Source organism: Galleria mellonella, unplaced genomic scaffold (genome assembly GCF_026898425.1).
Source record: "Galleria mellonella isolate WM207_F2 unplaced genomic scaffold, CSIRO_AGI_GalMel_v1 utg64, whole genome shotgun sequence".
NCBI lineage: Eukaryota > Metazoa > Arthropoda > Insecta > Lepidoptera > Pyralidae > Galleria > Galleria mellonella.
The window spans coordinates 9,356,000-9,374,778 of NW_026442133.1; the positions used below are offsets into that span (position 1 = coordinate 9,356,000).

At 27.9% G+C, this 18,779-nt stretch overlaps 1 protein-coding gene across 2 annotated transcripts in view; it reads right to left on the minus strand.

Annotated features, from left to right (window-relative positions):
* Positions 1 to 18,779, minus strand: part of LOC113512457 (acyl-CoA Delta-9 desaturase-like) — a 53,493-nt gene that overhangs the window by 7,208 nt on the left and 27,506 nt on the right. For both annotated transcript variants that reach the window (XM_052900096.1, XM_026896354.3), the window contains 2 exons: positions 2,470 to 2,600; positions 722 to 834 (listed from right to left, as the gene is read on the minus strand). In XM_052900096.1, coding sequence (XP_052756056.1) covers positions 722 to 834; positions 2,470 to 2,600 — 244 coding nt within the window. The remainder of the gene's footprint in view (positions 1 to 721; positions 835 to 2,469; positions 2,601 to 18,779) is intronic.

The following is an 18,779-nucleotide window of genomic DNA, read 5'->3' on the forward strand; positions in this document are numbered from 1 at the left end:
CTTTTTACATTTTGCTTGAATTTTTCTCTTCATAATTTCAACAAATATTTCAAATAAAAGAAATAAGCTAACATTGCTCCAGCCGTTCTCGAGTTTTGTGCTTAGCAACACATTTAGCGTATTTTTTTAATTTTTATATCTATTTGTATTGACACCTATCATAGGTAATAATAAATAGTATATTTTAATAGAAATTAATAAAAAAAATAACCAAGTTTTATTGACATTATTATCGAAACACTATCTAAATGTTATGATTAACAAATCTGAACATTTTTATCAATTTGTTTATGTTACTACTGGACAGACTGTCTTATGATCGGATCAATTATTCGTTTGTTTACATTTTCATTAAATTCTATTAAAACAGACCATAAATAATTATTTAAATTTTACTCTGTATATATATTATATAGCGTGTGTCATGTGGTCCCGGCATAGAATGGGTCACCCCTTCCTTTTCCGTGGGTGTCATAAGAGGCGACTAAGGGAACTTAATGGTCGAGGGATGGGCAGTAGCGTCCTTCTTAAAACATCACCAAAAATTATTTGAGGTTGCCAATCTGCTTACCAAGCGTGACATTGTATATTTCTTGTGTTTAATAAATAAATAACATTTAACGGTGTCTATTTTCCATCTGATAGACCAACTTATTTCCAGTCTACATTGCATAAAAAATAAGTTTAAAGTGCCTCATTAATAATAAATTATGACACTTACCAAATACATATGTCCATAATCTAGCTTTGCCTGTGAAGATTAAGTATAAACCGTACAAGGCGGCAATGTGCATGTACACAAAGGCTAATACGTTTCTCCACACTATCTGCCATCTGAAATGCAGAAAAAAAATATAATTTTACTTTCTAGTGCATACTGAAAGTAAACACTTTCTCAGTTCAACCAACATATACTATGATGTTGTACGAATTCTGTCAAATGAATTACATTATCCTCAGAAATTATAGTGTATTCTGTCTATGGTGTTATGCATAAGCGACAAATTACTATTATCTATCAGGTGGGCCTGGTCAGGCTTTAAGTATCACAAAAAATCGTGTAACAGTCATGTATTATACAGAAAGTAGAAACAAGTTTGAACTTTTAGCGCCTAGAAATAAGAATACGCAATAAATTGTCGTCTGTACATTTTATTATCTTTACATTATAAAAGGCTTTAATTAACAGATGGTAGCTATTTTATTTATTGATACATCAACACGACATTTATCAATTTATAGACAGCATAAATTTACACTGGAATCAGTTATAATGATTTTATATTACATACCTTCTTATCTATGTATTGTGGGTACTTATAATAGTAATACTTGACCTTGTCATTTTCAAAAATAGATATTAAAATTTGTTTCAAAATCGGAATAATATTTTTACAATTCCGTTTAAGAACCTTCAAATGACGCCCTCAATAATTAAATCGTACTTTAAATATAATGTAGATATTACAATTACCGAGTTATATAGATTTACTTACTTGTAATACGTCTACTGTACTAGAATAGAAAACAAAAATTTAAAAATTATGGTATTTAGTACACGTAAAACAATAACAAATCACGTAAAACAACACGTACTATAAATACAACTCTTAAAAAATATACAAACAAATGAAAATATTCGTAGGAATTTTATTTTGGCATTTATTTCCGTGAAGTATTTGAAAACGCTTTTATGGATGACGAGTAATTTTATTCCCCTTCCTACATTAGAATATAACCAACCAACCTGAAAAGAAGTAGATTCTCAATTCGGTTGTGTTTATGTTTGTTATCTTATGACTTTATCAGTTATATACCTATTTAAAAGAATTCACAACAAACTAATCCTATAAAATTTTGTTAAAATCGCATCAGTACTTTAGCTTTTAAATCACAATATTAAAGGTATATAGATATTTGTATATATATTTTTAGTAATAAGTACATTAATATACGTATAAAAGTATAAGTAACAGTAATCTCGAAATCGGTCGCAAATATAATTATTAAAAATAATAAAAACAGTCGGACAAACCACAAAGTATATATATTTTAAATTATATTATATAGTCAATATAATGATGTTCCGTAACTCAAACAGTGAATCTAAATTTATAATATAAAATGGTTGAAGTTTGTTCGACAATTTTCACCCTATGATAAAAAATACAGACATCAAATACGGCCCAATTTCATTATAATCCGTTTCAATAGAATTTAATGAATACGTAACCAAACTTTAATAAAATTATTACAGAAATACTCTCTAAATAACATTGATAACAAATCAAATTAATCTCAATAAATCAATCTGTTAATCTATTTTCGATGTATACTAGGTACTACTAGAAATCAGGAGACTGTCTTTTAGTCGGATCAAATGTTTGTTTGTTTACATTTTTATAAAGTTTTAAAGGGACAAACTATAATATATCTACCTCAACATGTTTATTATATTAACACACTTACTCGTGGCTTCGGTTCTTTTGTTCCGAAACATTAAATATTTTTGGCATGTCATCTTCGTCCAACGACTTCGCTTGCTTTGTCAAATAAGTGTTCATTGAAAGCAACGGAGATCCTGGCATATTGTACAAAATCTGGAAACAAAAAAATAATTCATTAAATAATGTAAATATGGATATGTACAAAGTTATTATTAATTTGCTTTAGTTGTATTTTATTACATTTAATGTTATTTTCATAAAGTCCATATGACTGGTTAATTAATTTAAATTATTTTGTAATTCAGCTACCATTTGTATAATTCTCTTAGTATTAAATGTTAATAGTCTCACACGTTCTTAAAATATCAAAATTAAAATAAGAATAATAATAAAGTGGCTAATTATTTTAGCTGAATAAAAAACGTTGAAATTAGCTTCCTCATCATATCACCCATTCAGCAGTGGACAGTAACCACTGCTGACTATAGACCTGCCCCATAGGGACCTGTAGGAACATAATAGTCGGTAGGTTAGTACACCATACTATTCCATAAGAGCTAAACTGTCCACTGCTAAACATAGGCCTCCTACTATTAGGGAGTTTTCCCAGTAGATGTCATGCTTGGCAGGCGGGTTGGCAACTGTAGTAAAGCTTTGGTATTATTTTAAGAGGGAAGCTGATTCCTTGACCATCTTTGATCATTACATTTCCATAGTCACCTCTTACCCACGGGAAAGGAAGGGGTGGCCAATTCTATGCCGAGACCACAGGGCATAGGGATTAAGTAGCTTATATTATGCCAATTGTCATTTATAAGTTACTATTTTTACTCGCGACTTCGTCTACGTAAGTGAGATATATTGATTGACCTAAATGAAAAATAGCCTATAAACATTCTTCTCTATACCCCAAATATCACGTATATACTAATATTCCATGACAATTGATTAATCTATTAAGACGCCAAGAGATAACAAACAAACGAATTTTTCATTTGTACTTGTAAAACTGATTAGAATCGTACATCAATGATAAAAAAATTACATTATTTATTTTATGGAAGATAATTAAACATTCCTCTAGAAAAATATATCTATTTTATTTCATCATCTTTTATTACCACAGATAGCCTTCCTGATCCCTGTGAAATACCCTTTTCGAGGAAAAAAAAGTCAAAAACTAATATGCTCACACCTAGTACCTAAGGTGAAGCGTTCAATTTATAATTCGATTTATCAAATGCAAACACAGTCACAGGGAGCAAGTCATCCATAATTTCACTATAGATTAATTTGATTCTCTAGCGATGTTTTACCGTCACGGTAGAGTTAATCACAAATTTTACCAAGAATTTAATTTTTCTCAAAAGCGATGAAAAAAGTGTGTAACATTTGTATCACGATTATTAACACCTACGTGCATCCAGTAGTATTCTTCAATTACGTGTGTCAATTCATGTAGTTTAAAATTGAAAAAAATATTATTTAATATTATTTCACATTTCATTTATCTTTTATGAAAATGACACAGTAAATTTTTTTCTCTCAAATAACTAAAATTCAATTATTATAGGTATCAATGGCAAATAAAATTACTACTTTAATAATCAAATTTAATAAGCATCAATTTGTAATCTGTAAGATATTTTTATAGAACTTAATGTTATAATAAGTTATTAATAAGACATAAAAATACGAATTATTCGGTATGCTATTATTATCTCTACACTCTATATTATAAAATTTTAATTAGATCGAGACGTCTTAACTTGGTCTAAAATAGGGATATATATATATATATATATATATATATATATATATATATATATATATATATATATATATATATATATATATATATATATACCATATATATATATATATATATATATATATATATATAGTGGTAGTTAATTCTCGGTCTTCCTCTTCCTCAAAAATACTTTTGACTGGTTAAGAGTTTTGACTGCAACATATATACTTTTTAATTAATATAATGATTGGCTGTATCGTTAAAGCTTCAAGAAGTAACCAAAAACAAACACATTCACTTTCACATTTATAACGCGTATAAGAATAAGGATATTTATTTTATGGGTGAAAATGAAATAGTGACCACGTTTGCGCTACGGTATACACAGACAGGGCAAGATGCGGAAAGTGAAAGGTGAGGAAGAAGCATGCCAATTAACACGAATTCAACAATTATTAACGATGATTTCCAGGGGGAACCGCGTGGAAGTCCACCTGATAGGGTGTATTGCTAGCAATAGGACAGTTAAACTTCATTACTAATAATCCCACTCCCATCCCCGTATAAGGATACTTAATCATAATAACAATGTATAAGTAATATTTACAAAGTTTTTAATTACTTTATGTGAATACGAAATTAAATAGAAAGTTGAGCGGACAAACTGCAATAAGTGAAAATCGCTGTGTGACTCCGATTGTCTCTCTAAAGTAATAAAGTGTCTGTGAATTTAGAGACAAAAGTATAAACAGTAGACAACTCATAGACATGCTGCGTCTACTTCTTTATGCCGACTTTACATTTTATGAATTATTTAGGTTCGTTAGATTATTGTTATTAAATACATTACTTATTAAATACATTTTTCTTTAAACATAATATTTATAATTACTTTATTAAGTAATCTTATTAAAGTTTCTTATTATAAATGAAAAAAATTCTGAGAATATATATTTAATGTTGCTCAATCACACTATACAGATTTACATGAATTTTTTATTAATTTCTAAACACAAAATCGTCAAAATCAATCAGAAATTAATTATGTGTAATGGGTTTTATGGCCCTTGATTTTTTTTACTTAGAATGACAAATAAGCTGACGATCTGATGGAATGTGGATATATAAAAAAAGTAGATAACAAATTTTTATGAAATAAAATAAGAAATATTGTTACTAAATAAAAATTATTTTCGAAAAAAGATAATTACGACTTTGCTATAATTCGACAAGCTTTAGTATGTATAAGTTTTGGAGAAAGAAAGTAGACTTTTCCAAATGGGCATAGTAAAAGAAATTTTTTGAGCTTAAATATTATTTATTAGTACCTCTCTTTGTGTATGTCATCAAGCACCGGAAGTACAATCAATCAAAAACAGGTTCACTTTCCTCTGTCGAAAAGAAGTGTGTCATAAAAGTCGATGAAGAGTATGTCGAACACAGTGGATTAACGAAATCTACTAATACAATGTGTCTAACAGTAAGTGGTACATCAACATGATAAAGTACTTCAACCTTAGAGAAAGGTGTAGAATGACGTATAGTATATTATTTATTTTTGTTGCTAGTGGCATGTATAAATTATATACGAATATGGAAGTCTTAAGAGTGTTTTAAAAAGCGACGATGATTTTGTCGTATGGCAGGGTTGTGATATTCAGTCAGTTTTAAAAATTAAATATTTATTTTAAACTGTTCTGAAAGCAAATTATATCATGTAAAAAAGATTTTAAAATTTATTATTAGCTAAAGGAATTTGAAAACTTCAGACGTAAAACATGAAGCAAGTGAAATTTTTACTCTTTATTCTTTATTGTACACAAAAGGTTATTAAAATGTAAAAACAAACATAGTAGTGCACAAAGGCGAGCTTATCTCCAATAGAGATTTCTTCCAGCAAATCCAATATGAGAAAACTGACAGTTCATTAGCAGTTACAGTTACAGTAGTAGATTTAGGTGTAACATACTCTGATTTACTAATTTATAGAATAAATATCTGATAGAAATTCCACATTTTATATGAATTTGATTTTTTTTTTTCTTTTCTGGAGCTTATTTCTATTATTTAATTTTTTTATATAATTTAAAATTCTAAATTAGTTGACGTATCCACGTAATAAAAAGCAATAGGCGTCGCCTATAGATTTTAAAAGTATGGTACCCCTCATCCGTTACCATTCCTATGGACTAAAATATTATACGTGCATACGAATATAATATAATTTCATTGCGATATCCCACCCTTCAAACCGAAACACGGCCACATAAAAACAGCTGCATGCTAATTACTGGATGCTTATTACTGCTGGAATATTAGTATAACAAATAGGCCCAGTTGCTTATATTGTCTTAATGCCTTCAATTGATGGGTAAAGGAATATTAGTTATAGGCCTATTGCTGACAATTCTCTATCAGGTCGACATCCACGCGGTTCTCCCTGGGTAATTTATTATGAAATTCGTTACGATGGGCCAACTGATCTGCTTACATTCTCACTTTCATCCATCACTGATGCTTCGCCAGACTATAGTGATAACGCAGGCGAGATTACCATACCACTATCACTCACTAAAAAATTTCCTTTAATCTAAAATGAATGAAATCTAAAAAGACCGATTCTTGTTTCTCAGTGAGGCTAATGATCATACTTTACGCAGTGTCAATAACCTCCGACTTAAATTTCCCACTCATTCTTCTTCCTTTTATTCTAGATCCTTTACTGTACAGGCAGTTCGTCTATCACTACCTACCTCTATTCGGTGCGCTCAAACTCTTACTAGCTTCAAAACCTCTGTTAAATCTTACTAAAGTACTATTTTCCTGTGTTCTCTCTTCGTTTTCCTTCATCATTTTTTTCTGTTGTATGTATGCTGTTAAGTATGTGTATGTTATGTATATATTTAATTGTGTATATATTATATATGTATGTGTATATATTATATATGTATGTGTATATATGTATGTATGTATCTATATATGTTTGTATATGATAATATTTATATAATAGTGCGCCACCTACTCTTTGTCTTTTTCTCAATGTCCTCTACCCAAAGGTTGTCTGGAAGAGATTGCTTAGCGATCCGCCTTTTGTATCACTTTCATTAATATAATAACAATAAAGTGTAAATAAATAAAAATAAAATAAATAAATGAATTCTTAAAAATGTAAAAATATGGATTAGTACAATAATTTTGACTGAAACTATCTTTTTCTTATAATAACGTAATAAAAACATATATCAAAAACAATATGAAAAATAAGAATATAAAAATGCAGAGATTTAAAAAAAATTAACAAGATTAGCATATTTTGATTAAATTTTTAATTTACAAATACAATGTGTAATTTTGCTCATAATATTTACAGAAGAAGATTCTTAAATTGACTCTATTTTTTTTATAACTTGCAATGACAAACAAGTTGATGGTCCATGTGGTAAAAAAACGAGTTTATTTTTTTAAATAATTTAGTACCGATCTTAAATAATAATGAATTTTTTTAAAGCACTTGCTTTATTTGTTTTTTTTTTGTGATGACTCTGTTTATTTATTATTGTGTAATAAAATTTGAGCAAATGGCGAGCTTAATAGCATATGGTATTTTCTACCATTACGTATACTACACATAAGTACTTTTATTAATATAACTTAATATAATACTTAATAATCAAACCAAATCAATATAACAAATATATATGTATGTATTGTCTCCATTTTTTTAATAAAAAGAATATTTCGTTTATTGGCCATAATTAAAATATATCAAATCTTTATTACTCATGACCATATGATAAAAATAACGATCAGCCAAGAATTATCATTGCCTAGTATTATATGTAATATGTACACAGTAAAGTACACAAATCAATAGCTTCATGTACGTATCTATTGATATAGATTACAAATATATGGACAAATAATATAAAACTAGTCTGCACTGTAAAGCACCTCTGTTAACATACGGTTCGCGTGACTGAACACATCATTTTAGTTGTTGCCCTATTTTTAAATATTTAACATAACCCGATAATCATTCAAAGGTCCGTAATCCATACTAAACTACACTCGAACACTCATAGGTATATGAAATAAAATTCCTAGTTCGCCTCTGTAAATAAATAAAAAAAGCGCAAGATGCAGAAGTAATGTAATAATGTAACTCTTCATAGGGTAACACGTGTTTCTTGTATTTAGGATAATAAAAATAAAATAAAAAGAAAACAATAAAAAGAAATAAACGTCTGCAAAAAAAGAAAGAATACGAATGATCAACAACATTACATACAATGTATGCCACAGAAACACAAAATAGTCACAATTCAAACCACTGCTCGACACCAATCTCTCTCAATTAGAGAAGGACATTAGCCTACTATTACCAAGATGTCCAGGCAATTTGTTAAAAAGTTTTAAGTTTTTCTTTAACAATTGTGTATGGTGATTTGATCCTTAGTAGTCTCTTAGAACATCCTGGATTTGAAATTATTAGTGATAGTAACTACAATTACTAATATCATATTTATTTCATATGGAAATATAAAAAAAATTGCTACTAAACATTAAAATTTGACGGCAAATATTATATTTAAATTGAAAAAAATTAAGAAAGATACGTACAATGAGAACTACTTTTACTAGCTGTAGTGCAATAATTAAATTTATAATTTTATTAAAACCAGGTAAAATAATACTTCACCTGCTTCTTTCAAATGTAAATTGGACTTTTAGTTTAAATGACAATCTTTAGTACAAATTGGGTATGATATACCGGTAGTCCAATTTAGAAAAAGTAAAATTTGTATCTCGTAGATATTTATTTATCATTCTTTCAACTTCGCATAAGGAAAAGTTTGCACAGACATTTATGTGATTATTTGTTTATCTTAAAATAATTAAATTTTGTAAAATATTTGTTAATTGTATAGTTAAACAATGGTGTATTTTTTTAATTTGACAAAAGTGGGCTCTTCCAAACATGCCTATTCCCGTTGAAATTATTTGCATAGATTATGCATATTGTTATTGCATTGTTTTAACTTAATGATGGTATTGTATTCCCACAGCTTAATGCCACCTCAAACACACCTATAATATTCAAAAGAATGACTAGTGGAATCTAACAAGTTTTTACAATGTAAGCATACTACTAATGTTAGTAATTACTTTACACTCTATGAGAGGACGATGTTTACTAATCGGTCTTATAGCGCTATTAAAAAATTACTATAAATACAAAAATACAAAACATTTTCAATATATTATCTACTGAATATATTATATTAACGTCATGTTTTCATCTAGGGAAGGATTTTTGATAAACATAGTTCTTTAACCATCAAGTACTTCATCAGCTGAACCTTACTTTTCTTGTCATATTATATGCTAAAATTATCAAAAACGGAAAAATGTTTACATATGTTATTTGTATTGTATCTCATTAAAACAATGACACCATTGCCACAATGCCGATTTTCCCTTTAACGATACGTACGAGGAATCCCAGTATTGTATTGTATCAGGTAACAGACACGATAAGAAGCATCCTATTTCCATTGTAGCGTAAAAAACACAAATTAATCTTTTAATTAATACAAATGCGTAGGTATGTATTGTACAAATACTATTACAGGTTTTATAAAGAAAATTTATAAAGAAAATTTTATGTATTTCATTTTATACTTTAATCGTTTGCTCTTAAATTCAGATTGTTATTTGTAGTATTTATTTAATTTTCGTCTTTTGTTCCAAGTATAAAATACACTATAAAGATGAAATTTCTTAAGAATAATTAATTAGTTAAATTTAATATCAATAAAAAAATTAAAAGAATAGTCGACGTATGACCTTTTAGACACCCTTCTTTCAATGATATTATAATAAAATTTTTATTGTATAAGTAGGTAGGGTATTATATTTATTTATAGTGTATTTATTTATGTAATATTTTATTATGTATTTTAATATTTTATTTAACTGTATATTTGTTTATGTATTAATAGTTGTAGCACTTCAGCTACGAAATGCTTTTATATTGTGTATTGGGTTGACTGGAAGAGATCTCTGTCAGAGATAAGTCCACCTTTGCTCACAACATTTATAAATACATTATTTTATATGTAATTTACAAGTGCAATAATATATATATATATATATATATATATATATATATATATATATATATATATATATATATATATATATATATATATATATATATATATATATCCACTCGAGCGACTACTAATTATGTTCGAGCACGTTGAAGGAACTTTTTCCGTAGACAAGAGTGGAGGCAGCAAAATAAGCACTGGTATTGAGCTTACTTAATAGTGTCATAAACAAATATCCGGACTTGGGTATACTATTTTGTGAAATTATTAATTTAGCAAAATAGCAATAAATTACTTAGAAAGTGTTCCATAATTAAATTTTATTATATTTTATATATTGTGCTTCCTAAAGGAGTGAAATGAAAAACTGTCAAGCTGCCTTTGTCGGTAACAAATATTTAAAACAACAAAGATCGATACGTTACCAACGTCCTACGAATAAAACTTGGGCAAGACTTTAATTAGCGCTTCTAAAAGGGAAAAGAAACACTAATTATCTTGTTTATTATTATTATGTTAATCATTTCAAACTTTTTAAATTATTTGACAATATTAATACATATATACATATGTATATACTCTTTTTTTACGTTGCTATAGAAACATTGCATTTCAACCTGACTACAAAAGTACAATAAGCTGCTTTCATCTACAAGTCCATTCTATTTCATAAACATCATGTTGACTATTACTTATAGTAAATATGAAAGTTATATGTGAATGTATCAACGAACACACTTTCACATGTTTGTCACTGTATAGGTGCAACGTATATACGATAATATACAAGTTTTTATATTAGATGCATGTAAGTACATTAAACATATTACGATAATAAAATATTTTAAAAATAATAATTGTTTTCACCCACGCATCTCAAACTATCCCATCGTATCGCAAAATATCCTTATTATAAATATGAAAGTGTGTTTGACACCTGTTGGTTCCTTAACGGCTTAATTAATCGCCATGAGATTTGGTCTACAAGTATTATTTCTAGTATACAAGCCGTAATACTAAACCGTACTCGATATGATCACGTATCATCAAGCATATTAGCGTAGAAAATTGGGATAGGTTGTGTCACTAAAATTATTAGCTTTGAAGGCATACAGCTTTGATTTTCAGGAATAGCAACGCATAATGCTACTCTATAGGTTTTGTACTATATATGTAATGTTCAATGGCGTTTTTCATGTCTGTAAGCGACGGCTACCACTCTCCATCGGAAGAGTAAATCAGTTCACATTTATCAACCTTATTATGTAACATAGAAAAAAATACAACTATATTGTGGTTATTTTTTACATATTTATCGATACTCTTTATTGTTACCTCCAAAAGATAACAATAGTAAATATTATAAAAACAAATAATTACAAGAAAAGGTTACACTTTCTTAGTGTAACCTTTTCTTGTAAGTGTTTGTGCAATGGACTTAGAGCTTTTATTTTAAAAATTATTTAATAAAAATTACTATTGTGTGACTATACATATATATGACTTTTCCTATTCCATTATTTGATCATTTTCAAAGATCAAAGCATTATGCTTTTGTACCCTGTAATTTTAATATAGAATGTATTTTAGAAATGTATGCCGCATGTAAAAAATAATCACCATTTTTTTACCTGCAATTTCGCCCGCGAGATCGAAACATGTTGATTGAGCCTAGTTAATAGGCTATTCAATGTCAAAAATAATTTTCTCTATCCTATATAGTACATGCATAATAAATTTCATAGTAAATAGTGAACACGTTAAGACGATCAATAAGAGATAACAAACTATCTTGAAATTAAGATAACAAAATAAATAAACTACCGGCACAAAACATTTTATGAGTGCCCTCTTTATTTGTAACAAATTTTAAAAAATCTCCGCGCCTCTACCACCTAACTGTATATTCGATTACTTTTTTATTACTATGTTTTTGCAATGCCTCTCGAACTCACACCTAAGCAAGAACTAATCCAATGTCTTTGCTCAATACTATGATAATAGGAATGTGCAAACTTTATAAAGCGGTAAAATAGTGGATAAATTTTTGGATTGCCATTTTATATTTTAATTATAGTAATTTTTTTTTATTATGCAAACAGCGTAGTATATTTTTATGCGTTCTATAGAAATTTCACATATCTTCATATTGAAATGTCAGTTCATAACTGTGTTTTCTGCTAAAACAATGGATAGATTTTTACCTTTTTTCTTAAGTTGGTTTCATCAAAAAACTTGTTAGCTAGATACCTTATAAAACATATACCCATTACTATTTATAAATGTGAAAGAGAGTTTTTTATTTATTTATTACGTCTCGACGTCCTAAAGACTCAGCTAATTATCATAATATTAACTATACACACAATATTTAGGCTGAAGAAGAACATAGGATACTTTTTATGCTGGGCAATTGATATATCTTAGTTACGCGGATAAAGTCGCTTTTAAAAACTAGAATGCTGTATTTTATTCTTATGTTTTTTTCTTGCATACGTAATATCGAACTTTGTTTGGGATTATGATAAAATTGATACAAATCTTAATGTCCTCTTATTAATAATAATTACCAAGATTTGTTTAATAAAAATTAAAAAGGTACCGAGGCCTAATTTTCTATATTTAGAATTCCCTTGTTATGTAATAAATGTTCATTTAAACTGGATGCCTTATAAATATGTATCATGATAATCAATGCGATAGGTACTACCTTTGTGACGTCTTTTATAAATCATTGCTGGATTTTTTTCAGAAATTATGGGTCGTATGACTTCTCGTAAATAGAAACACAACTACCTTTGACTTTAGATTACATAAATACTAATAATATAAAAAATCGTGACTGACTTATTAAAAAAAAAATTACATTTAAAAAGGCAAAGAAGGTAACGGTCCATCTAATGAAAAATAATAACCGTCGCTTGACTAAATACACATGAGCAGCACCATAAATAATACAGAATACACTGTAATGTTCATGAGCCCACATACGTTACTATGAATATTTTTTCAAACAAAAATATAAACTGTATTAAGTATTACTAGCTAATATTTATTAAATTTTAGAGCACAATCCAATACATCCAGACCTGAGTTGTTTAGAATAGTTAATTTCAACAGTAAATATTACTCTGTATATAAACATATATGCAAAGTTGCATATTGTTGCTCTACGAAGGCCAATAATTCTATACAAATAATATTACAAGATGAATACCGTACTGTTTATTGAGTCCTGATTAAATATCCTGAATAAATATATTATTATCATAGGGATACGTGTAATAAATTTAACATGTGTTAGATACTTAAGTGTGTACTATTTTTTGTGAATTGTCTATAGATCCAATATCGTACCTACTTAGTAGGTAGGTACTGAATTATTTTTTTCTTTTGGTTATTCCATAAAAAAATATTGATGAAATGACTAACTCCATAATATATAATAACTAGAACAAATTTTGTAACCTACTATTGCGAGACACTTTATAAGACTAGATCTTTTTTTAATAACAGCAAAGATAAAATAGATACAGTAAAAAAATAAATACCACTAAGCATAATGTAATCTAATCCCAAATTAATCTGAGCTTGTATTACGAGTACTAAACAACTAATATACCTATCTATTTAAGTACTTCTTTCTTTGTAAATATATATGTTTTTTATATTAAAAATATAGTAGATAAATATTCAAAAACTAAGAATATCTTTATGTTTCAAAATAAACATTCTTTCATAAACGCAATTAACAAAAAGAATTCAGTTTACGAACTATAAAATTTAGACTTTTAACAATCTTTTACAGCCGCCATCTTCATCACCACACAAATCTTACGGGACCAGCGACCGTTAGCGTAATCTACTTTTAATTACTTTCATTTTTTTCTATTGTGGTTGTTACATTAAAATATATTTTATTCCAAATTATAGTTCCCTTTAGACGATCGCAATTTCATCACATTTTTATACGTAAAAGAACTGTAATAAAAAAAAAACTTAGATTATTAATGCCTTTTTTACGATATCTCATTTGTTGTAGTTCAGGAAGGTTTCCGCCGAAGGTAATATATCTGTGTTAGGTATACAGCCAGCATAATTGATGTACCCGCTGGAATAGTCCCTTCTGATATTAAAAACATGAAAGTGAGTTTGTTTATTACCTTCTGGCACCTTGACAGTTCGTCATGAAATTTAATATATACATAGTTTTTATCATAAAATAATATAGACTACTTTTTAACTTAGTCAAACGAACGAAATTGCTGGTAAAAACTACTATTATATGTATAAAGACATTTCTTAATTATTTTATATGTATATCCGGCCTTAATTCTCGCAGTCAATTTAGAAAATATTTTTTTCTTCATTGACATAAGTCTAAGGAATTTAAGCCGGACGTTTTCGTAGGAAACAGGTTATTTATTTATTATTGCGTAGCAATCTGTCGTTGCCATCTATACATTATGGTGTAAATCTATTATCAATTAAAATATTATGTAAGAGGAAAGTAAAATAATAATAACGACATAAAAGAAAGTAACGTAAATAATCAAATACCTAATCGCAAATACTTTGACAAGTACGTAAAAGTATAAAACTAAACATTAACACGTTGTAACGGCAAACTTTTACTTCCTCTCAATGAAAAGTAAACATTACGAACGAAACCTGTTATGCGGCTGACCTCGACTCTGAAGCCAATAAGATTGTATCGAGATACGATCGCGATTTGCAGACGAACGCCACTTTCTCTGCGCGCGCGATGCATAAAAGTGAAGTTAGACCACATATCAACTTATAAAAAAATGCCAAACATATATATCATCAGAAATTACATAGTTATCTACGAGTGGTACTTTGTCATACCAATCTAGAGCTAAATATTTTGAATTTAAGGAAATGATGAATAATTTTTAAAAAGAAATATATATATAACGAAAGAATATTCTTATATATATATATATATATATATATATATATATATATATATATATATATATATATATATATATATATATATATATATATATATATATATATATAATAAAGTCAGAAGAATACAGTGGGGACGAGAATTTATCCATCAGCATGACTGCATTTTAAAAATTTACTTTGGTTACTTGATTATTCGGTTCACAAAGATTAGTGGAATCTTAAAAAAACATATTAGTATTATTCCCTCCCGTAATATTTAAAATAACTAATACATACATAATAAATTAGTCATGTCTTTTGTTTCATCCCACTAATTAAGTGTAAGTAATTATTATTATTAAAACTGTAAAACATGTGGCAGACTAATCCATCGACAGAATCGTTATAGTCGAATGAGAATACAATATCTTATTCATCTCATGTCATCATCATCATGTCTTGTCGGTACAGCAAACTCTTTCAGACAACCTTTAGGTAGGGGAGAAAATAAAAAGGCCGTAGCTATTTGGTGTATTAAGAATATCTAATAAAATAAAACACAATTAAAAATATATATACAAATAATCATATAAATACCGCTAAACTCAGTGTATCTACGAGGCCTTATCACCGTCAGATTACATCCCTACGTCCTATTATTCGACATATCACTAAGCAGATTTATATACATAAAAAGAGGATATATTCTTCTTAAAGTAAAACACCTATAACAAGCCGCTTAGCGCAGCATTTCGAATTTTCCTTTTTTTCCCACTAGTGTTTTTTTTTTCTTCTTACATAATCCTGAAAAAAAGAGTGGTGATGCTGTATTTACCTAGATAACGTTTGATTAGAACAACACTTGTATATCAACATAATCGAGGCTTGACAAAATGTATGTACCTACATGTTACATTTTACCGTTAATAAAATTTGAACATATCTTGACCTGAATGCCTGTCTATTGTATATTTGGTGCCAGTAATAATAATATTGTGGTTTTAACAACTTCAAATTCACCGTTATTTTCTAAATAATCAAACATAATGCTTACAACAAGTGAATTCGTGAATCATTATTGAATAATTGTAAATGTAAATTTTAAAATTTGAATATATAATATAATTACCGATTGAAATATTTTAAATATTTGTAGTTATATAAATGTAATATATCTGTCACTAATTGCAACACTATTTGCAACATTATCTATGTAACATGCAATAAATAAATATATAAATAAAATAAAATTTAATAAATTTTCAATTTAGTATATTATAAAGTTTGTATTCATTACTTATGTGTGTTTGTATTGATCTGAACATTTCTAATTATTGTAATGAACTTATATTCATGTAATATAGCCCTGTGATCCCGGCATAGAATGGGTCACCTTTTCCTTTCCCGTGGGTGTCGTAAGAGGCGACTAAGGGAGCTTAATGGTCGAGAGATGGGCATCAGCGTCCCTCTTAAAATATCACCAAATCTTAACTGCGGTTACCAACCCGACTGCCAAGCATAGCAACTACTGGAAAACCCTCCTTTGTAAGGGAGGCTTATGTTCAGCAGTGGACAGTTAATGGCTGATATTATGAATGACTTATATTTAAAAGAAAATTTAGTATATGTATTAGATTTCGAGTATCTATATTTATAAACTCTGCTAGGTTTGGCATTGTATAATATTTTATTTCAGAAATATATTTTTTATTAATTATAGTACTTAATTTAAACATATCCTGTTTTTATTGTATGAACGTGATAGTAGTTCTGAAGCAAATGACAATAATATTATACTAAATACATAAAAAACTTTTTGAAGTTACTTAAAAGAATATATAATGCTAGTGTTATTATTATAGTAAACAATTACAATTGACCATAAACAAAATATTGAATTGTTCAAATTTAAAGAGGATTACGCCTTTATTTGTGTATACTGTAACCTGAATATTACTTTTATATATAGTTTAAACTACATATAAAAACTGTATCACATTCTTCACACATGTTAGTACTTTCTAAATGTAAATTATTAATGTTATTATGTAAATGAATCCTAGAAATTTTAATTAATCTGGATTATATACTTTCTTTTCGAATGACCGACTTTTGTGATACATTATGTATACCTAATTATTTCTAATTATGTAGGTCTGTAGTCGTAGACTATGGCTTATCATTTTAAACTAGGATTTCTACACATAAGACATCAAACGTCAACAGTCATATTGTTTAAGCGTCTTGACGTTATTACTTAATGCACAATTGTACTCGTATACCTAAGGCATTTAGGATCCAACTATGTTTTCGAATGTTTTACAGCTTGCACGACCTAGAAACGGTTTAGTCATAAAATTTATTCAAGCTATACAAAGAGGTCGGTTCTTATAAGCATACGCACTCTTTAGCAATATTATTATGCTATGATGTGTTCTACAATCTGATCCAACTCAAAGGAATAAATATTTATAATTAATACACGAAACCACATAACATTTGAGCATGTTTCAATTTAAATATCTTAAAAAATATTTTCTGTCATTAAATACGTTTTGACGTAAATAGTGCGACTATATAAGCATGAGAGTTGATGGACCAAAACCCCAAAGATCTGACCCTAGTGGTTAGCTAAATTGTCATTCTGCATTCAACACGACGTGCTGTGATAACTCTCTAAGAAACTGTTTCTGGAACGTGACGATTTTACACTTATTTTAAATAAGTTCGAGATCACATTTGGCACAGTTTTCAAAAAGTTACCTCAATTGAGTAGATGGTTGTGAGGTTGAATCTGTCTGACACCAAAACTTTGTGTGTCAATTTATATTTCTGAACCTCTCATCAACGTCTTGACCATTTGAGCACGCAGCGTAGTGAAAGTAATGCATATATAAATTTTATATAGTACGTAAGCACCAAGAATTCTAATCTACTTTGTACCTACACTTACAAAGTAACTATTGTAGTAGTAATTACGTATTTTTAATAAGAATGTTGTAAGTGTAGTTAATGTAGAAATTGATGATAATATTATAATGTAATCAAAGATATACTTATATACCGCAATTAATTGTAAATCTCTTTATTATAAATTTCATTCATAAATGGTCCTTAGAATAATTATCTTTAATAGATTTTTAAACTGGAATTATTGTTTAAGAGAAATTTCAGAACCGATTTTGCTATTCTCTTTATTTATTAATTTATATTTTATATTATTTACTAAAAAATTGTTAATATAATCGACAATTCGAGATAAGAGCATTAGAATACGATTAGGATACGTATCTAATGTATTAATCAACTTAAATAGTCTATCTGTACACTAAATTATATACAAATAAATTCAGGCATTTTAACAAACCTTCGTATTTATAATTTTATATCATTATACAATAGGATGATGACCTATCTAAAAATTTCTTGCCTAAATAAGCTACAAATTTTAGTAACTAGAATTTATTCTAAAAATACATCCATACGCATATTCTGGTCCGATTTAATAATGTAGTCGTAAATAATTTGCAATTTTATCATGTCTGAACT